General features: G+C 38.4%; 1 protein-coding gene across 2 annotated transcripts in view; it reads left to right on the top strand.

The window, feature by feature from the left end:
- Nucleotides 1–23,355, top strand: part of med12 (mediator complex subunit 12) — a 197,220-nt gene that overhangs the window by 164,654 nt on the left and 9,211 nt on the right. For both annotated transcript variants that reach the window (XM_087992009.1, XM_043704779.2), the window contains 7 exons: nucleotides 1,033–1,194; nucleotides 1,553–1,909; nucleotides 4,185–4,338; nucleotides 5,388–5,590; nucleotides 10,536–10,613; nucleotides 13,100–13,329; nucleotides 20,390–20,528. In XM_087992009.1, the coding sequence (XP_087848135.1) occupies nucleotides 1,033–1,194; nucleotides 1,553–1,909; nucleotides 4,185–4,338; nucleotides 5,388–5,590; nucleotides 10,536–10,613; nucleotides 13,100–13,329; nucleotides 20,390–20,528 (1,323 nt within the window). The remainder of the gene's footprint in view (nucleotides 1–1,032; nucleotides 1,195–1,552; nucleotides 1,910–4,184; nucleotides 4,339–5,387; nucleotides 5,591–10,535; nucleotides 10,614–13,099; nucleotides 13,330–20,389; nucleotides 20,529–23,355) is intronic.

The raw sequence follows: 23,355 nt of genomic DNA, 5'->3' as shown, positions 1-23,355 counted from the left end.
AATTTCTGCAATGTTTTGTACTCTATATGCCCATCTTATTACAGAAAATAAAAGTTTTTGCTTTACGTATATTTAATCAATGGGTTAATTATGGTCAACTTCTGTGAATCACCTCCAGACTTTGATTGTCCCTTAGTGACCAGGACTGGATCTATAATTTAAGGTGTAGCTTGACTGAATTGACAGGAGTCCTTCTGATATGCAGGCAATTAAACTTATTCTCAGGGTTGTGCACTTTTGATGGGGTGAAAGAAATCTTGCCTGCAGTCTCTAAGTAACAAAGTGATACACTCCCAACGGCGATATTTATTTATCATTCTCTGACTAAAGCAGCTTTTTGGTGTCTTATAATCAATTCTTCAAATCCGTACCAACATGCTGCAAATTGATATGCAAGGGCCTTTGGATCCATTACTTATCAGGGATTTTTGCTTGATCTCCACTTGCCCAGGGAATTATGGAGGAGAACGAGAGCCTACATGAACCTTGTAAAGAAACTCAGGGTAGAACTGTTTATCCGTTGCGTGAAAGGGGTTTGAAATTTGCTATGTCAGTGGAGTAAAACCTGTACCCTGCAATTAGCAGAGCAATTTACAAAGTGACCCATTTCTGCCACAGTGACACTAACAAAAATCTTGAGATATAGTGGTATAACAAAAATGCTAATAGTGCACAACAGATGAATCAGCACTTATAAAACAGTAAATGAGGTATTCTGATGAGTTTGAAATTTTAGTCTCCTTTATGTTGATTCCTTGATCAAATGTTTGCGTTGAGGAGTGTTAGCCAAGATTGCAGATTTTGGTTTTCAGTCCTTTTAATTAAATGATGTAAAGCCAAAGCTATGATTTCCTGAATAACACACCCTGTGAGCAGCAGTCTTGGTCAGGAAATAATGAAATTTCAGATTTAAGAATTTACCATTTCCCTTTTCACTGTTGAGCTGTGTTGTCAAGTGCATGCAAGTAAAAATAGTTATATCTCCTTTTCTTTCTCCCCTCTTTTTTGTTATATTTGTTCTAATTGGCCTAGAAAGAGCTTGGGGACCGACAATCAGAAAGCTTAGAGAAGGTGAGGCAGTTGTTGCCACTTCCCAAACAAACAAGAGATGTCATCACTTGTGAGCCCCAAGGGTCTCTAATTGATACCAAAGGAAACAAGATTGCTGGTTTCGATTCAATATTCAAGAAAGAGGCAAGTATTTGATTACTACTAGTTCTGATATTCCTTCACTAACTGAGAGTTTAGAGTTTGCTTGAAACTAGATTAAAGTATCCTGCATCAAACTGACTATGATGTATTTTTTAAAGTTTTTTTTTGTTCTGTTGTAATGGAGCAAAATATGATCTAAGATGGAGTGAGTGAGTTTTTCGGTAATTTGGATGGCATGAGTTTCTAGATTTATCAGTAAGGTAAATCTCTGACAACCCTTAAACTTTGCTTGTTATAGACTTTAAATGACACCGTTAACAAGAGCAACATAAACATTTAATCCTAGGGTGAAGAAATAGTACATTGCACCAGCTTACATGTGTCATTCACTTTGGTGTAGGGGCTACAGGTCTCCACTAAACAGAAGATTTCACCTTGGGATGTGTTTGAAGGGATGAAGCACTCTGCTCCTCTTTCTTGGGGCTGGTTTGGAACAGTTCGTGTTGATCGCAAAGTGACCAAATTTGAAGAGCAGCATAGGCTCCTATTGTATCACACACACCTAAAACCAAAGCCTCGTAGTTACTATCTGGAACCACTGCCACTCCCCCCAGAGGAGGAAGAGCCACCTGTGCCAGTCATTCCAGAACCAGAAAAAAACACTTCAGAACCACCAAAGCTGGAAAAACCTAACACTACTGAAGAGAAGAAAAAGAAACCACCCAGAAAGAAACGACTGCCTCCTAGTAAATCTGAGGTGAGGTAGAACCAAATTCCCAATTAAGGTCTAGGTATTCAATTTTGCAATAAATGCAGTAAGACCCATTGTAAGATTCTGAAGTTTTATATTTTATCGTTCATGAAGTGGGGTGCTGTTTTGCTATTTGTCCATCCATAATTGCCCTTTAAATGTGTCGCAGAGGCCACTGCCTTGAGCTAATGCAGTCCATGTAGTGTAGGTTGACCCAAAGTGCTCAGAGGAAGGGAGTTTATTTAATGCATGGGCATTGCTGGCTTGGCCAGAGTTTATTGTCTGTCCCTATTGTCCTTGAGAAGATGGTGGTGTGCTGCCTTCTTGAACGACCACAATACCAGGATTTTGAAACCGTGACGATGAAGGAATGGTGATATAGTATCAAATTAGAATGGTATATATGGGCTTGAAAGAAACTTGCAGTGTTTCCTTTTCTTCATTTTTTTTCATAAAAGTTAGTATTACTGGCAGAGGTAACATTTGTTTCCCATCTAATTATTCTACATCAGCCATTTAGTTGTGGTTCTGGAGTCATATGGAGATCAGACCAGGTAAGGCTGGCAAATGTTCTTCCCTTAAGGACGTAAGTGAACTAGATGGACATTTACAGCCATCAAGGATAGCTTCATGGTCACCCTTACTGTGACTAGCTTTATATTCTAAGTTTATCAACCGGTTTTAAATCACATCAGCTGCCATAGTGGGGTTTGAACCAGTGTCACCAGAGCATTGGGCTGGACTTCTGGATTGCTAGTACAGTGATATGACCACTATGGTACTATCTCCCAATTATAGAGTAGAGTACTCCATGTATTCCTGACTCGTGACTTGCAAGGATGGATAGGCTCTGGAAACCAGGCAGTGAGTTACCTACCAAAAACTTCCCAGTTTTGTACTTGCTGTTAGAAACATCATATTTATATAGCGGATCCATTTAAGTTTCTGGTCAGTGGTAACTGTTGAATATCATAGCACAATGACTGTTTCTGTTGGTAACAGCACTTTCTGGCAGTTTTGTGATGTGCATGTCACTTGCCACTTATCATCCCAAGCCTGTATGTCATTCAGGTCTCTCTGCATGTGGACCTAAACTGCTTTAGTATCTGAGGGATTTCTTATGGTGTTGAACATTGTGCAGTCATCAGTGAAAATCCCTACTTCTGACTTCATAATGGAGAGAGGGTCATTGATGAAGCTATTTTATAGAATCATTCGGTACAGAAGTAGTATAGAAATCTGGCCAGTGTTTTCAGTTACATTTTTCTTTAACTTAATATCAAATTCTTTTGAGGTCCAGAGAGCTCTGGGTTTGTTGTCCTACCTGTTACTTATGAGTGAATATATCTTAACTGTGTCTAAGCCGTCAAATTAAAGCAAAATACTGCTGAAACTGGAAATCTGAAACAGACACAGAAATGCTGCAGAAAGTCAGCATTGTCTGCATTGTCAGGAACAGTTCTTCTGAGGTAGCCCATTGCTCAGTTACCATTTGCCTTGCCAACGTTTGGTTCCAGTCAGTGCACCCCCGATCCGTTCTTGCTGCATTGAAGTCAGCTCTCTAAGCAAAGCCAGTTGATTATTCTTAGGCATGCTAATGTCATTTTCTACTGTAATCCTAAAAATTACTAACTCCAAAATCTTCTTCCATTGTCACTTAATCTACTTGGCCCTCCTTACTTCCCAAAACTAGGTCTAGCTGTACCGCATTTCCATTGGTCTTGACAAGGATTGCTATAGGAGAGTCTCCTGAATATAATCGAAGGTTGCCTGCTGCTCGCTGCCCCTCACCTTTGGTTCCCTGAAGAGTGCCAGGGGGCATACCAGAAGTGGCTTCAAGCGTATCTGACCTGTTGTGGCTTCAAGAACTGGAATATTGTTTAGGGCCTTTTAAAATCTTGTAATTCAGCTATTGAAAATCTTAATATAGTAGTTTGAAACAGAATTATAACAACAGTCATTATCGATGATCAAGGCATTGGCTTGAGGAAACTGTCAAATTCTGATTTATTATTTGGAATTTTTTTTATTTGTTCATGGGCGAGGGTGTTGCTGGCTGGGCCAGTATTTATTACGTGTCCCTAGTTGTCCTTGAGAAGGCAGTGATGAGCTGTCCTCTTGAACTACTATGGTCTGTGTGCTCTAGGCAGACAAACAATGCCATTAGGAAATATTTTTCAGTCTTTCGACAATGTTATTTTCTTTGAAAACCATGCATCAATAGCGATTGGTAATGTTGCAGAAAGTCTTAAAAACTTTTCTTTTCTTTGTCATTGATTAGTTGGATTTGCCATCCAGTGCACACAGAATACCTGCCTATGGTGGGGCGGTTCCTGCTGATCTAATCCCACATCAGACAAGTAACCACTACACTAGACTTCCATATGGACAGCCTAATGTGGGGATATATGCACAAAATCAGCCTTTACCGGCAGGTAAGCAAAGGAACCATGACACTGCATTGTATAAAACTACTTTATACTTTGAATTGAAAATGTTCATTTCAGAGTTTTTTTTATTGTGCAGCTGCATTCAATTGAGAAACATTAATTGTGATACCTTGTTAACTATGGTACTTATGATAAGTGGGCATTCTTTGTGGAAACTTAGACATCATCAATCCCTAACACAGTCATTTCACTATACATAAATCTAGAAGAATCATTGCCTTTTCAGGGGCTATCTGAAATGTTTGTGAATGTAAAGTAAAAGGAGAGCAAGATATCAATTTTTCTGTGTTTACTGTGATAGTTCAAGAAAGAATTATGTAAATTGTAGATAAACAGACAATTTTAAAGCCAGTAAATAATAGATCTTTTTTTTTATACCATTGTACCTTTGTTGCTGTTTGGGAGAGTTGGAGGTCAAGAAAATCTTTTCATCCTATATTTTTATATCTAAAGGATTAAATTATCCAGGTTGTCTTTGACTTTGTGTACTTTGAAGCATGAGCAAAAGCAACGCAAGTCAAAACACCATTGTGGAATAAAACAGAGTTTGTATTTGTAAGTGTTCTTATAAGTCTTATCATTAACAGCAGCAGGAGTATATTTCTCCCATTTTCAAAGGCATTGAAAAATGTCAAGCTGGTCCTCGTTAGATTGGACACCCATAAATTGTAAGTCCATCGTTACATTTTTGCTTGCTGTTTGATGATTCTCTATTCATCTGATCAGTGAAAGCTTTTATCAGGAGCTGGCACCAAGATGTGTATCAGAAAGAGTGATAAATTAAGTTTGCATCTCTGACATGGGCTCACATTTAAAACAGCTTTAAGACTTTCAAGGTGATCTCTTAACATTGTGTCTGTGTAGGCTGGTGGTCAACAAATCCAAATTCTTGGGTTCAATATTCAAATGCAGTTTTTGTTTCCCATCATTTAGTTGTTTGGTACATACTTGTTGAAGTTCATATGCAAAGTACAAGACAGTAAAACTAAAAATAATCTTATTGTATGTTTTAACCAATATTTTGTTTTATATAGGTGGACCCAGGTTGGATACAATTCCATACAGATCTGTGCGGCCTCCTTTCTCTAAAATGATGCCGAACAGACCGCCGTACAGCACAGTGATGCCCCCTATGGGTGGAATGATGGATCCATCACTTTACAAACCTGCCCAATACAAACCACAAGCCCCAATCCCACAGGGTCAAATGCTCCGCCAGCAGCTACATGTCAGACTGGTGAGTATCTTTCTGTTATTCAAGGGATGCAACTTTGCCAGCTGGCCAGTATTTATTGTCCATCCCCAGTTGCCTTTGAGAAGGTGGTAGTGAGCCTGCCTTCTTGAATCGCTGCTTCCCACAGTGTAGGTATACCCACAGAGCTATTGGGAAGGGAGTTCCAGGATTTTGACCAACAACGCTGAAGGAATGGCTATATATTTTGAATCCAGGATGATAAGTGGTTGGGAAAGGAATTTCAGTTTGTGGTTTTCAAATGTACCTGCTACGCTTATCCTTCTAGATGGTAGTGGACATGGGTTTGGAATGTGCTTTCTAAGGCATGCATGGACCCTTGGAGAAGCTGTGCAGCTTAGAGAGAATGTTGACTGCTAATACTGTTGGTGGTGGTTGAGGAAGTGGATGTTTGGATAGGGTGCAAATCAGGTTGACTGCTTTGTTTTAGTTGGTGTCAAGATTTGAGTGTTGGAGCTACACTCATTCAGGCAAGTGGGAAGATTCCATCACACGTCTGGTTTGTACTTTTTAGATGGTGAACAGGCTTTAGGTAGTCAGGAGGTGAGTTACTTGCCATAAGATTCGCAACTACTGACCTACTCTTGTACACAAAATATTTATGCAGATAGTCCAGTTCAGTTGCCATTGAATATCATGGGACTGTTAAGAAGTTGAAGATGCATACTGTACCTTTGAGAGAGTGAATGCTGTTTTGCACTGAGAGCTTACACGCATCTGTCATATGACTAGCTAGCAATCTCAGAGTGTACTGGAAAATTGAAAATATGTAACATTTGGCTATGAAATAAGATACCTGAGTTGGTTGCTGTTTTGACAACAATTTGAATTTAATCAATCAGTTTAAATATGCCCCAGGATGATAAACACAGTCGCGTTTGGATTTATTGTTTTGCCAATAAAAAAGGGTTATAAAAAGAAGGCATTTTGAAAGTTAGACAGAGTAACTGCCTGTATGTGTGAGTGTGTGTGTGTGAGAGAGAGAGAGAGAGAAAGAGCCAAAAGATTGAAGTACACTCTATCAGAGGTACCTTTTTCATATGAAACATGCACAGTAAAAAGAAAGATGATGACCCAGGGAAAGAAGAATGACACCGATGTCAGTCACTGTTTAGTTTAGAAATTAAGTTGATGTAATTTTAATAAGTGTGGTGTTGGAAACTGTATTTTGTTTTCGAGTTGGAGGCAGGTAATAAGCAGTTAAGAGAAAGGTGGGGGCTTAAAGTTGTGAATAGTTGTTTAATGTTCACTTTTGGAGTTAAAAAATAAATTTATATTATTTTCTTTAAATAGTGGAATTTGGGAGTTATCTGTCACTCATATTTTAACAGATTACTAGGCGAGGTGAGCTTTTCTGGGTGTTTGGTTTAATTAACCGAGGGGTTCACCACCGTGTCATAATAGGACAATGGTTAGGTTCGTTCTTGTTGGAGGTAATCATTGCCTGGCACTTGTGCCATGAATGTTACGTGTCACTTGTCAGCCCAAACGTGGATATTGTCCATCTGGTTGCAATTGATCTGAGCTTGTTTCCGTATCTGAGGGGTTGCGATGGTACTGAATATCATGCAATTATCAGCAAACGTACCCACCTCTTGTCCTTGCGAGGGAAGAAAGGCCCTTGACGAAGCAGATTAAGATGGTTGAACCTCAGACAGTACCCTGAGAAACTCCTGCAGAGATGTCCTATATGGAAGAGTAGTTAGAAGCATAAATCTGGCATTAGTATTATGATCAGATTGGCCTCCTCCCTTGCTTCCATGACATCTTGAAATCAAAGTCTTCCTGAGAAAAGGCTAGAGTTTGAGGGCACCTACTTGATGTTGAGATCTTCAGACTAGATTGTACCTGTGGAGGGACTACACCAAATCTTTACCAGAATGATTCCTGGGATTGCATGACTTACTAATGAAGAAAGTCTGGATCAGTTAGAACTATATTCACTAGTTGAGAGGAATGAAGGGGGATTTCATAGAAACCTATAAAATTCTCACAGGACTAGACAAGATAACTGCAAGGTGGATACTCCAAATCACTGTGGAGTCCAGATTCAAGGGTCGCAGTCTAAGGATTTTGGGTAGGTTTTTTAGGACTGAACTGAGGACAAATTCCTTCACCTAAAGAGTGGTGATTGCATGGAATTCTTTGCCACAGAAAGTGATTGAGATGAAAGCTGAATGTTTTCAAGAAGGAGTTAAATATGGTTCTTAAAGTGCTAAAAGGACCAAAGGGTGGGGACCAAGTGGGTACAAGATACAGCAGAGTTGGATGATCAGCCCCAATCTTATTGAATGATGGAACAAGCTCAAATAGCCAACTGGCATCCTTTTCCTCCTATGTTCTGTGTTTCCATGTAAACTGGAGTCCTGTTTGCCTGGAGGATCTCAAGTCATGTTAATCAGTATTTATTACAGTGGTGAAGCTCAGCAATACAAATGGGCTGACTACAGTCTTACTGTGAAGATGCTAACAACCTGAAGTTTTGAGAGCTGTATGGTACTGAGAGGTCTTTAAGGTATAGATAGTTTTATCAATTAACCATGCTGCACACTGGACAGTAATGCCTGTTGATGCAGCAAGAGAGTACATTTGAAGGCCTTTGCCATTTTACTTTGGTGCTATATTTTTGATTAGTGGTGCACCTTGCAACATTCTTAGTCCTTTGCTGAAGAAGTAACTTGAAAACTCTTCTGAAAAATCAGCAATCGTTTCTTGTCCTGTCAGGATCCTGGCACATTGTTAATGGCTTTTATTCACTATCAGGAAGGGTAACCACTTGTAAAAACAAAAGCTGTGGAGAATTTCCTGTTCATTTATTCCTGTCGATTGCTCCTTTGATGTAGGGGTGAAAATTGCATTGTTTTGGTGATTATTTTTAACCTGAAGATAATATTGGCATAAATCTTTTCTCAAGTCCACAAAATGACTGAGTGGATAAAAATTCAGTGTGATTCAAAACTTTGAATTTGAGAGTAATTAAATTTGGAAAGTCCAAATTTAGCATAACCAGGAAGGAAGGACTGCATTTTCTCCAATTTTGATGTATTATTTTCTATTTTATTTGATTCTGATATATTATTTTACTGTTTGACTAAAAAAAACTGTTGTGCTGTTTTAGAGTGAAATGTCATTATGGAGTTCTTGATCATATTAAATGCGTTTTGTATAAGAAGTTTGTATACACAGTGATTGATTACAATGACTGCTACATTTAACTACATATCAGAGAGGCCACTACTGAATCTGGATTAGTTCCATCAAGCTGTTACCATTCAAATCACCCACTGGAGCAGGAATACAGGCTCAGTGTAATTAATACAAAATAATAGCAGCTGTTACCAATTTGGCACTGCTTCAATTTCAAGTCGGCATTCAGACTCTGGCTTATTACCTAAATCTACCTGTCTTGCTTTCAACGAGAGAGAGCCAGAAATTCAATCAAGCGAAGTCTCACAAAACAGCGTTTTTTGGGCTAGTTCATAAAGTATAGAAGCAGCTTGATATTATTAGATTGTTTCATACCTTATTTTTCTTTTTAGCTGGATAGCTTTTTAGAAGCCTGCCTTGAGACTGAACCAGACTGTTTGCATAGTTAGCATCCTGCTTGATCCTGAGTTGTGCTTCTGATCCCAATGCTCTCCATCACCAGGACCATCTTTTTTCACACCTGTAGCCTATACTTGCTGCCTGAGCCCATCATTTCCTAAAATTCTTATCTGTGAATTTGTTGCTTCTTGATTCAGCTGTCAAATGAACTCCTGCCCAGCTTCCAATGTTGCATCCAAGCCACTGCTTGTTTCATAATTTGCACCATGTCCTTTTAATCTGTCAGTGCTCTGCATATTCGTCTATATTTGGCTCCCAATCTAGCAGCTCCTCCACTTTTAAAATTTTCATTTTTGTTTTCAGATCTCTTGAGCTTTACCCTTTCTTGTCCTGTAACCTCCTCCAGCTGGTTTTCCACATCGCTATGCATCTTCAACATTGGAAAATTTCAATCACTCCACCATTGATGATATTTCATTTAACTCTTGCTCCTAGACTGTATGATTCCCTCCATCAACCTCTCTGCCTTGTGATCTTTTCTGATTTAAGTAACTCCTTGAAACTTGTCTTTTTGCACAAAGTTTCCTGAAGAAGGGCTTATGCCCGAAACGTCGATTCTCCTGTTCCCTGGATGCTGCCTGACCTGCTGCGCTTTTCCAGCAACACATTTTTAGCTCTGATCTCCAGAATCTGCAGACCTCACTTTCTCCTGCACAAACTTTTAGTCTTGTTATAAACTGGTCATAAAAAAAAAGTAAATGTTGAAAAAAACACTCAGCTGGTCTGTCAGAATTTTTCGTGGAGCGCAACAGAGTTGACATTTTGAGTCTAATGTGACACTTCAGAACTTGATATTAACTCCATTTCCCTTTCTGTGGATGCTGCAAATACTGTTGAGATTTTCCAGAATTTTGTTTTTCCCTCGGGTTTTGCTTTGAATTACTTGTGTGTTTCTGTGAGACTTTGTTTGATAATTCTTACATGAAATCCCTGAGGGTATTTTACCACATTAAGAGTACAGTATAAATGCAAGTTGTTGAAATATTAAAGTCCAAAACAATTCTTTTACAGTGAAATTCTTTTCTCCAGTGACTGCAGGCTTGTTCCTGTGTGGTTAGAAGTTACCTATATCTTTTTATTTCTGGTGTACATTAGGGAAAGATATTCTGACTTGTAGAAATGGAGGCATTAGCCAAGTTGAGAGAATAAGTTAAGAGAACGAGGCAAAATGACCAAAACAATAATAACCAGTTGTTATATGAAACTGCTGTGAAATCAAGCCTGAATAAAATTCTTTGGCTTTCCTTTTCTTAAGTATAATTGTAAAAAAAAGTGACTAAATATTAAATTCCATATTTTCCTTTGTATCCTTTCTTCCTCTTAGAATTCCAGTGGAATGTATGGACAACAGGTACGTCAAGCAAACCCAGCTCAGCAATATGGACCCATGTCACAAGCCCAGGTGATATTTTGAGATCCATGTTATTTTAGTCTTAGCAACTGTACCCCTACCACCCAAAGACCCTTTTGCCTAATTTCTGTTCAAAGTTCCAGCTCTTGTCAAGATAGTCCCTATGGCCGTCTAACACATTATTGTGCATTTTCCCACGATTCTTTGCCTACTAAAAGCAAATTTAGCCTATTTGAGTAGAACAAATGCTGAACAAGAAGAAATACATGCCTAGGATGGTCAAGTGTAGCCTAACCAAGTGTCACCTTAAGATTAATATAAATAAGAATTAAAATAAAGAGGAAAAATTACTGCTATACATTGTAGAGTACATAATGAACGTCTAATGAGATTATTATAGAAATAAACAAAATCATATTAAAAGGATGGTCCAAAATGTTGAAATCTCTGGGAAAATAAGTGTACCCATAAATTTAAAGGGTAATAATAAAAAATTTTGTGTCTTAACTGTGATCAAAGAAAACAATGAGAATCAAAAAAAAGAGGCCAGTGATACTGAGGGTCAGTAATTTCACCCAACAGCACGATGGACAACAGTGGAAAAGATATTTAAGAGATTGATTGTAATGAGAGAGTGGCTGAATTCTGGGGAACTATGCAGTCAACTGGAAGCAAACTAATGCACATCAATCCAAATACAGTCTTCAATAGAGTAAAGGGTCAGTTTGAAGGTATAAGCATTATTTGTATAAAATATCTGTCAGCGTTATTCAGAATGGAAGATCCTGTCTGACTAACATGGTTGATTTTTGTGCAGACGTTATAGTTGATTTTTGAAGGGCTTACAGTATTGCTGCACCTTTTTACAAAAAAAATCTTTGGATAAAGAAATGACCAAAAGGCTTTTTAGTTGAGCTCCGTCTCATGATGTGTCAGGGAAAACTTCAGAAACTGGAAGAAACTTGCTGAAGCCATTCATAGATTAGAATCCCTACAGTGTGGAAACAGGAAATTTGGCCCAAAAAGTCCACACCGATTCTCTGAAGAGCATCCCGCCCAGACTCAACCCCTACCATATCCCTGTAATCCTGCTTTTCCATTGGTCAACCCACCTAACCTACACATCGTTGGATTGTGGGAAGAACCTGGAGCATCCAGAAGAAAGCCAGGTAGACATAGGGTGAATGTGCAAACTCCACACAGCCTGAGGTTGGATTTGAAAACAGGTTCCCTGGCACTGTGAGGCAACAGTGCTAACCACTGAGCCTCCAGAGGAGGGACTCTGTGCCATTATTAGATTTTTAGATTACATTACATTGTGGAAACAGGCCCTTTGGCCCAACAAGTCCACACTGACCCGCCGAAGCATAACCCACCCATACCCCTACATTTACCCCTTACCTAACACTACGGGCAATTTAGCATGGCCAATTCACCTGACCTGCACATCTTTGGACTGTGGGAGGAAACCGGAGCACCCGGAGGAAACCCACGCAGACACGGGGAGAACGTGCAAACTCCACACAGTCAGTCGCTTGAGGCGGGAATTGAACCCGGGTCTCAGGCGCTGTGAGGCAGCAGTGCTAACCACTGTGCCACCGTGCCGCCCAAACTATAGATATCATTACTGGAATTACCATTGTTTCTATTTCAAACAACAATGTTGATTTAGAAACTCAGTGCAATTTAGTGAAATTAATAAGTGATGTCAATCTTGGGGACTTCTAGCACTGAAGTGCCAGCATGGTAATATAAAATGAATGTATTTGATGTCGTGGCAGTACCAGTAGTAGATTGATTTTAATAAAGGCATGTATAAAATAAAGACAGGTTGATTATAGAAAGATAAAGAAGAGCATTCTGTTAACCTGTCAAAAAGATAAAAGCTGAAGTTTAAAAAGATCGGAGTTCTGATGGACTAAATTGGAAGTGACATCTCATATATTAAAGTTGATCTTTTTCTGCACAGTCTCTGCAACAATAACACTATATTCTGCATTCTGTTCTGTCACCCTGATGTTCTTATGTAAGGTATGATTTGCTTGGATAGTGCGTAAAACAATACTTTTCACTATATTTCAGTACATATGACAATAATAAAGCAAATCAAATCATCTAGCCATCACAGAACAGTAATAAAAACTTTACATAGAATTGAAGTGAAAACCCTAGGATTATATAGGTTACAAATTGGGTGAGTGGACTTTGACTTTCTTAAGGACAGTTGACTTCTCTTGTCCATATTTATCCTGTGATCATAATGTCTGTACTTTGGAAATTATCTTTGTATATGATATACTAGGGCTTGATAAAGCACTGTATAAATGTAAATGTATTTTTAATAAAATCTATTTGTTACTGGAAAGAAATATCAAAATAGAGAAGGAATAATGACCAGACTTTAAGTGGCAACAAATAGACTTTATATTGTGTGCAGGTAGAAATAAGATATCAAATCAGGCTCCGAAAACTGTTTAACATAAAGTAATGATTTAGATGGTTTTTCATGTTATTTGTGGAATTTTATTTTTTTCCAGAATATTTCCCAAGGATACACAAATTATGGATCTCATTTAGGGATGCAGCCACACCCTTCGCAGACCAGAGGCATGATTCCTCCTGCCTATTCAAACCAACCATACCAGGGCAGTCACACTGCCAATAATCCTGCACTTGCAGATCAGGTTCGGCAGATGCAGCAAAGACCAAGTGGCTATGTTCACCAGCAAGCTCCAGCTTATGCACACTCCATGCAAAGCACACAGAGGTACTTAATGTAGAATGTCTGATTTGCCAGGCCCAATTTTGGTCCTCCCACCAATCGGTATGTTGCAGTGTCTTTGAGCAATTACACTGTACTTAAGAATGGTAACATAAAGATGAATATTACTTTCCATTCTATAGCTCCATCCTTTCTATTTATTATTTTTCCTTTCTAATGATTTAATAATGTCTATCATTTTTTCTGCATATGGCTGCTCTATACTTATAAGCCAAGTTGACATTTGTTTTAATCGGTGCATTCTGACTTCTGAGTCATCTGTGTCATCAGGAGTCCTGTATTGTCTTTTGTCTGAAACATTGAACTGAGGCTCAATCTTACTAGTTTGGTGGTTCGGGTGAGTGAACAAGATCTTATGATCTTTTCAGATGAAATACAAGATATTCTTTATATGTCCTTGTCAATATTGCTTCCTCAATCAATATGAGGCTAAAGGGTTAAATATATGCTCCTGTAGAAGTTGAACTTTGTAGACTATTTTTAAAGGTTCCATTTATGGGTTCGACTATTACACAGGCACTAGTTTTGAGGGACTGAAATTCATGCTGTAGTTTGAAATACCGTATTATTAGCAGAAGTCGATTTAATCGCTCAACTAATCCTGGGTAAAGAAGAAAAGCATAATTAAGGTAAAGGTAATTACCAGATAAAAGCAGGAGAGACAAGAATGAATTACTGGTAGTAAATTTTGTTTATACACACTGGCATGGAAATTTAACGTCAAAGATTCATTGAATTCCTGTGAAATCACACTGTTCAACATTGTCATGGCCTGGTGTAATGACATACTTAAAATGAAACATTTATTAAATTCTGAATGTGTGAGCATCCTGAAATTCCCTGCCAAATTCTTCCATTTCCCTCCCAATTACTCTCCTATGTAATGAACCTCAGCAACATTAACAAATTTGTCAAAGAATTAAAGATATGTGTAGCTAATATGTCTCTCCTTTATTCAGATATAATGGCACAATTAAAATGATTAACTTTTTAACAGTATTAACTTTTGGATGTATAGTGAATAAATGTGACAATTACCGATCTAAATGAATGAATGAATGATTCAAAACCTGCTGTAGTAAACCAGGTGGGCTAAGTAGAGTTATGAATGAATAGAGATGCAATATAGTTAACAAAGAGCGACGAGTAGAGTTATCGGTATGAATGCGATTTCATTTAAGTGGGGTTAATGGCAGCATGCGGTTTCCTTTGTTAGAGGTTTATAATATGATAAAGTAGGGTTAACGTTTACACAAGGTATATGAAAAATACAAGATTTTTTGGTCAAAAATAAGAGGTCAACTTTTACATTGACTTTTCCTTGAGCATATACGGCAATCCGCTCGTAATTGCTTAAGGTATTACAAAAGATGCATTGTCATATTTGCTTGTATAACAGCAGCTGTTTTTCAAAATTAGTCATATAAAGCATTTGAAAATACATGAGTAAAGCCTATTCAAAGGAGGGCAAGTAGGAAATTATCTCACTTCAAATTGTATATATTTTTAAATGTCAGAAGTGGTGTTACTGCGACTAGATAAAAATACAAACATTAAATACGTTTTGAGGGAATTCTTGCTAAAGATAGTTTTACTCAACTTAAGTAACATTTGGCGCAGTTCCTTGTTTTGTTCTGAAAGCAATTTTAGTGAAGTATTTCAATAGAAATTGTATAGTTCCATTGCCTAAGTATAAGGAGTAGGTTAATCTGATACTAGAAAAAAAGCCTGATGTAAATTCAGTGGCACCGATGACCCATGAAAAATGGTATGATTAGAACCTGGCTCACCAATACAAGTGCCCCTTTCCAGGAGTCCTGCTTTGATATATACTCTTCCTTCGATGTTCACACAGGGTTATACTTGGATGATGACTATGTCCACTGGTTGCCTCTTCAGTTGCATGTGAATTCAGTCTATCTGAATCACATTTCACCAGCATTTGATAGCTTCCTTCTATAAACTCAAGCTCATGCAAATCTCTGCTTCACAAGCCTTAAACTCTTACCAAGTCTCATTTGCCAATCACCTAGAGTTAAAATAACTATTTTTCCGAGCTTCTCTTGAACTTGGAATGATGTCTTGATGGTCAGGGTCTACTACTTCATTCCCAGTGACACCTTTGTTAGATAATAGTCACGTGGTAACTTTGTTTTCTACATTTGTGTTGACATATGAGATATTTAGACTTTCACATGCAGATTTAGAAGAATTCAACATTACCCTAAATAATCATCATAACTCCATTAAACGTAAAGCCACAACACAAAGGAAACCATTAATTTCAAATTACCAGTGTTTAAATTTTCACATGATAACAGAGAATTTTTAACAGCAAAAGTTTTAAAATATCACAGGCAAACGCAACATCAGATAAATAGCCATCCCATAAAAATGCTTTCAGTGGACTGGCGAAGTCACAACTAAATTGTTTCACATCTGTCCCTAACAGTAATTTGCACTCCAAGTAAGTCACATTCACATCTGCTTTGAAATGTGATAACACAAATATAAGTTTTTATGGAATAAAACTGTTCAGTATTAAACTATCTAATTGATAGTGTTCCTTACAAAAATGATGTTTGTACAATACACTATTCCTTTGTTGAAAAGAATTAAAACTGCATTCCCTTCTTTGCAGTCCTTCCTATCCCTCCCTGCGTTGCAGTCTCTGCTGTCCTTCAAAAGATAACTATGTAAGCAGAATTCAAGTTCACACTTTCATAAGAGGTTAAAAATCACACAACACCAGGTTATAGTCCAACGGGTTTAATTGGAAGCACACTAGCTTTCGGAGCGACGCTTCTTCAGGTGATTGTGGAGGGCTCGATCGTAACACAGCTGTGTTACAATCGAGCCCTCCACAATCACCTGATGAAGGAGCGTCGCTCCGAAAGCTAGTGTGCTTCCAATTAAACCCGTTGGACTATAACCTGGTGTTGTGTGGTTTTTAACTTTGTACACCCCAATCCAACACCGGCATCTCCAAATCATTTCATAAGAGGGGTTTCGTTCAGTTAACCACACTCCATAAAACTGATCTCACTGTTGATGTGCTCCCCATATTAATACAATCAATTCAAACGCAATTGATTCTTAATTAATATATCCATCACCTGTTCCCTCATTCCATTAGTTCTCAGGCATTCAGTCAGATGATAACAAATCTTTTTTTTGAAATTAAAAAAAACACAATTGCAACAGATTGTGTATTTTTTTCTTTGCACATCAAAGTTCTAAACAATCTTTTCAAGGGTGTCCAACAGTTTCTTAGAACTTGCTGCTGTCTTTGTAAAACAATCAGATAACTGCTGCTATTCATTTATTTCAACTTAGAATCTCTTAATGCTCCACCATCTGTTTCAATATTGCTTCTCATTTTTTGTTTTCATTCACACATCCGGTTGTGTGTACTTTATCTTATTGTGAGTTATTATTGGTGTAACACTCAATGGGTAATACTGCTGAATCCCTTTTTAGCATTTCTTTTAAATTTAAAAAAAAAGTTTCATATCTACCTGACGAAGAGCAAGAGTCTCAGCTACTTTTTAACTACTGTTCTGATCTTTGTGGTTTCCCAAGCTAAAGGGAAACATTTACTTCCCTTTCCCACAAGAAAAAAGTATAATCCTTCCAAAACCCAAGCACCCAGTGTAGATTTGCATTAGAATCATCACTAAAAACAAGTTCCATGTTCCTGCCGTGTCCCAGCAATGGAAATTTCACAATATGATGCTCCAGTTTTTTTTTAAATATTTTGTTCATCTAAATAATATTTTCCACCTCGGGATGTTTCACTGTTGTAGTCAACTCTGATACTTCAAAATTGGCTAAAACACCCAAAAATGCCAGATGCCAATTCATCTGTCCCGTTAAACTTCGCAATACTTCTTTCAAGGGACATGTTCACCTCCCAAATTGCTTGATTTCTACTGTTCTCTTGTCTTTTGTCTTTATACTTCATATTCTCAATCCATGGGCCTAACACCCTCTCCCTCATACATTTATCTAGCTTTATATTTTGCTGTAGTTATAATAGTCATATTTCTCCATTAATTAACTGCTTCTGCTAAATAATTAACAATGGTACCCACTTCTGTCCTTTGGAACCATTGGCCTCATACTGACTATCAGAACTAATCTGACTGTTTTCAGACAAACTGTCAATTGTGGCAGTCTGATCCTCATACCAACATTTTGGTCCGACAAGTACCTGACTCCTCACCATTTTGTGTAAATCCTTCAAAATCTGCAAATTTGTGATCCATACCAAGCAATGTTGAAAAGTGCACCCAAACCATCTAGTTCCCATACCAAACAATTATTATTTTTTTCATCTTTACAGATAATCTTCCTGGGCTCTCCCATCCTTCCATTCCATACATCCTGCATGCAATGCATTCAAATGCTCCACAAAAGTTTCAGCTGGGGCCTGATCACTTATTACTGATGGAACTTTAGGATTCCTACCAAAAACTTAAATGATATCGACTATACCCACTCTTTATGTGCAACTAGTTCTTAGTATGTACAGGACACACTAGTGCAATCGATAACTTACAGTTTGGCTGATATGCCAAAAGTATGTAAATTAATTTGTCAGTTCTGCATGGTTCCTTTCATATACCCCAATACTAAAAAACTGCTTTCTTCTGTCATATCCATAATTACTGCATTATGTTCATATTTGCAAAGGCATTTCTGAACTACTCATTAGCAAACGCCCCCTCGATTATCCTTGAGAAAAGCTGCTGGTGAATTTCTCCAACAAGTCTGTCCTTGTTGACATTTCCATTACCATATTCACAGTTATTTTCTTGCGTTTACTATAGTATTGTTGTTGTTTGACAGAATCTGATTGAAAAATCTACAAAATGTAAATTTTTTTTTACTTTATCCCATATGTTTAAATCAATGGCCACCACCTTTTGAAGTCTCTTATTGAGGACAGATTTTTTTATATGCACCCTTCAATAGTTCATAGATATCTCACATCTATTATTTATATTTTCTGTGAACTTAGTTTACTTGCAATACTAAATGCTTTGTAATCTCTCCTGCCCCATCTTGTGGAACCCTCACCCCATTTTTCAGTTCCTTCCCAGCCCCCGCCAGCCTCCGCCAACACCCTAAATAAGCACCCACAATCCCAAGCCTCGACTCTGCTTCCACTACTCCCCTTCTTCAATTACACTCGCTGTAGCACACACTCCTCTCCCTCTGTCTATCTGTGTTTCTCTCTCCTTCTGTCACTCTGTCTGTCTCTCTCACATACGCACACACACACCTCTCTTTCCCGCTCCTACTCCCGTTCAGATCAGGCCCACAACCAAATTTTCTGACCATGCTCTTCCTCCTCCAACCACTGCTGTTTTGGCCATGCTTTCCCCCCACCACCCCCAATATATCCTTTAAATATAGTCAATGACTTTGCCTCCACAGTCTTTTTGGACAGAGAATTCTGCAAGTTCAATATCCAAAGCGAAAACATTTCTCTTTATCTGAGTCTGAAATAGCCTACATGTATCTCAAGACTGTGGACCTTTGTTCTGGATCACCGGCCAGGATAAACATCTTGTTATCACATCATTTATAATCGACTGCAGTGCTTCTCTACTTCTGATGTTAGGTTAATTGCTTTTATTCCCAGTTTTCTCCCTCCCTTTTATAAATCAAGAGCTTACACTTGCCAACCTCCAATCTGATGGGTAAGTTCCAGAATTTTGGAAGTTGACGACCAACTCATCCACTATTTTTAAAACTGTCCCACCCTGAGATATAGATTATCAGGCCTTGGAGATTTAACATCTTTCAATCCCATTAATTCTCTACAACTACCTTTTTGCTAACATGAGTTTCTTTCACTGTGTCCATTCCAAACGACCTTTACTTCCCCAACACTTCTGGGATACTTTTCATGTCATCTTTTGTAAAGATTGAGGAAAAATAGTTCTTTTGTTGCTTTGCCATTTCCTTGTTCGCCATTATCAATTCTCCTATTTCACACTGTAAGAGGCCTACCTTTTCTGCACTAATATTTTTGTTTTTCTATCCTTCTATTCTTACGGTCCACTTTTATATTCCTCGCAAGTTTGCTGTCATAGTGTATTTTGCCCTTCGTTATTTTTCTTTGCTGAATTCTAAACTACTCCCTGTCCTCAGACCTGTTGCTTATTCTAGCAACTTTATTTGACTTCACTTTAAGCTAATACTATCCTTAATTTCTTTGTTTACCATTTTTCCTGTTGTCCTTTTTTTCCACCTAAAAGGAATATATAACTGCTGCAATGCATTCATTTGTTCCTTAAATATTAACCATTGCCTATTCTCTGTATGCCTTTTATTTAAGTTACCCAATCTATCATGGCCAACCTATCCCTTGTACATGTCTTTGTTTAGATATATGACTCTAGTTTTGGATATAGGCTACTTCCTGTCCCAATGGAGAATTCTAATATGTCATGAATTGTCATGTCATGTCATGAATTAACCCCATCTTGTACATAACCAAATCTAGTTGATTCCTTAACCCTGAATTTGATCCTCATGCATCGGTCTAAAAATCTGTCTTTTACACACTCCATGGTCACAGTAGTACTGCTAATATGTTTGCCCAGTCTTTATTTAAATTAAAATCACCTATGATTACTTTCGCATCCTTATTCCTTGCATCTTTAATTTCCTGTTTATTATGACACCCTCTACAGCAGATGGGACTTGATCGCATGCCTTCTGACTCAGTGGTATAGACACTACCATTGTACAAGAGCCCTTTGATAGAAAGCTCCCACTACTTCCTGACTCCACCCAACTGATTTCACATCTGGATGCCCTGTACTAAATGTATTTTACTTTTGCACTGATTTCAAATTTCACTAGAAATGCCAACTCCCTCCTGTTATGTTTTCCCTATCTTTCCTAAAGACTGAATGGATGATCAGTTCATAGCTTTGATCACCCCAAAGCCAGGTCTCCATAGAACCTTCTTTTGTTAAACATGTTGTACAAATGAAAGTTAACATTCAAGATGCCTTTTTTTTTGCAGGCTAACCCACCAACCCATGCAACAGACACCAATGATGACAGGAATTAGTCATATGACCCCACAGAGTGTACATTCAACTTTAAGGACTAATCAGTTGGATCAGGAGCAGCAGTACCTACGTCAGCAGCAGCTCCTGAGGGTAATTTACACTAAACTACTTCGTTCAGTAATTTGATTGTTAAAGCCTCAAAGTACCATCCCGAATTTAATACTAAATGTATAATTCAATGAGATTTAAGAATATTGCAAAATCACATGTTAAAACAGCAAAATTGATTTGCTGACCTACCAAATGACTATTGAAAAGGATTGCATCACTCTTTGTGGAAGATAGTCAAATAGTTGGTCCAGTTGAACATTGCCTGAGACAACCAAAGGTAAAATATAATTATGAAACTGGGTAGCTAAATGGATGTAAGGTCAGTGTTGCTGATGAATTGGATTAATTGGCTAATCAAAAAGTAGCATTGGTCCAAGTACTGGATGTGAAGGAATACTGTCTTGGTTATAATGGCAAGAAAGTGACCAGTCAACCCATTGAATCTACACAGACATATATTATCAGCCCCATTATCCCATTGTAGAATTACAAATTTGTGTCTCTCGAATGTTCACCCATTTCCCTTTTGAAGTCATTGATGGTGTCTGCTTCCTTATTGGCAGTGAGTTGCTGTACAATCTTCAAGTCTGAAAAAACATATTTGACAAGTATCTGCAAATTTCTGACCTTCAAATGTGCATCCATTTCCATTTTTAAGTCATTCATGGTCTCTGCTTCCTTATTTGGCAGTGAGTTCCTGTACAGTCCTCAAGTCTAAAAAAACATATATTCAACTCCTATCTACCCCTTAAAACAATTTTGCTGTTGTACCTCTTATCCTATGAGTTTGCATCTTGCTTAACAAGCTTAGTGTATGGTACTTCATTAAATGCTTTGAAAGACTATGTACATGTCTTGAACTGAACACTGCTTTCATCCATGCGTTACATTACCTCACCAAAAATTCAATCCCATTAGTGAGCTACTATTTGCTCTTAGCAACTTCATACCAGCTCATTTATTACTCCTCACTTGTTCAAGTGAGGTTAATTTTCTTTTGGATTATTGTTTCTAAAAGGCCCCTTGCCACTCACATAAAGACTGTCTTTTTTTTGTTCTTGCAGTGTGAGAAAGTCATTGCTTATTGTCCTCACGGTGATTTACCATGTTAGTAACTGTCGCAGTCCATGACGTGTAGGTACAGCATTAGTGCTGTAAGTGAGGAATTACATGGACTATGTTCTAGTAACATTGAAGTAATGACAGTGTAAATCCAAGTTAGGCTCCTTGAAGGGAACTTGCAGCTGTTGGTGATGTTCTCATGGAACTACAGCCCTTGTTGTTCTTATGGTAGCGATTGAGGGTTTGGAATATAAGTCACAGGCGTTTTGGAGAAATCCTGCAGTGCAACTTGTCGACGCTGATGGGAAAAACTACTTAAGTGGGTTACTTTGTATTGAATGGTGGTTCAACTTCTTCATAAATGCAGCTTCAGCACACTCCAGGCAACAAAGGAAGTAAAAGGAGGTGTAAGACTTTTAGCTCCTTGGGCTCCTACATCATTCAGCAAGACCATGGCTGATCCATTAGATTAGATTAGATTCCCTTGTGGAAACAGGCCCTTCGGCCCAACAAGTCCACACCGACCTTCCTAAGAACAACCCATCCAAGACCCGTTCCCCTACACCTAACACTATGGGCAATTTAGCATGGCCAATTCACCTAACCTACACATCTTTGGACTGTGGGAGGAAACCGGAGCACCCTGAGGAAACCCAAATGCCATTTCGCTGCATTATCCCCATAACCCTTGATCTCAGATTCTTTGGACCTCTGCCTCAGAAAGGTGGTGAAGGTGAAATATTTCAATATTCTGAATATTTTTAAGACAGAGCTAGATAGATTCTTGTTAGACAAGGGCATCAAAGGTTATTGGAGATAAATGGACATGTGGAATTTGAAATGCAAACAGTTCATCCATGATCTTATTGAATAATAGAGCAAGCTTGAAGGGCTGAAAGGCCAACTTTTGCTGCGTGTGTAAAGGCTAGCCATGACTATCTACCATCTTATGTGTTAATGTACCAATCTACCACAGGTAGTTTGCCCCTCCTTCCTGCCTAGTTTTGTCTGTTAAGATTTAAGATCTCCATTTTGGATTAAATTATGTCACTTCCAAACTGAATGTTTATCATATTTTGATGATTCTTCCTTTTAGGCTCCCCTACAACAAAATTAATTAGCCCTTTCTCATTTTACAATACCAGATCTAAAATTGCCCATTTTCTAGCTTCTTTCTCAACTTAACTGTTCTGGAAAAACATGTTGTTTGTATTCTAGGAATTCATCCTCTGTGACATTAGTGTTAATTGAGTTTTACAAGTCTTAAAGTTCCCTGTGAAGATGTATTTCTAATTTCCTGATTTATGCCGTGCCTCACATTATCTTACTGGAGGAGAAAGTGAGGTCTGCAGATGCTGGAGATCAGAGATGGAAATGTGTTGCTGGAAAAGCGCAGCAGGTCAGGCAGCATCTAGGGAACAGGAGAATCGACGTTTCGGGCATTAGCCCTTCTTCAGGAATGAGGAAAGTTGGTCCAGCAGGCTAAGATAAAAGATAGGGAGGAGGGACTTGGGGGAGGGGCGTCGGAAATGTGATAGGTGGAAAGAGGTCAAGGTGAGGGTGATAGGTCAGACTGGGGTGGGGGCGGAGAGGTCGGGAAGAAGATTGCAGGTTAGGAAGGCGGTGCTGAATTTGATGGATTTGACTGAGACAGGCTGGGGGGAGGGGAAATGAGGAAACTGGTGAAATCCGAGTTCATCCCTTGTGGTTGGAGGGTTCCTAGCCGGAACATTACCTTACTGTTTGGTGACCTATAAACAACCTTTACACGTTTGTTGCTACTTGCTGTTTCTTAGCTCCACCC

This window comes from Chiloscyllium plagiosum, unplaced genomic scaffold (genome assembly GCF_037043375.1).
Source record: "Chiloscyllium plagiosum isolate Xiang-an unplaced genomic scaffold, Cpla_swu_hap1 HiC_scaffold_11, whole genome shotgun sequence".
Taxonomy (NCBI): domain Eukaryota; kingdom Metazoa; phylum Chordata; class Chondrichthyes; order Orectolobiformes; family Hemiscylliidae; genus Chiloscyllium; species Chiloscyllium plagiosum.
Note: the sequence above shows the minus strand (reverse complement) of the source record. Positions and strands in the feature narration are given on the sequence as shown.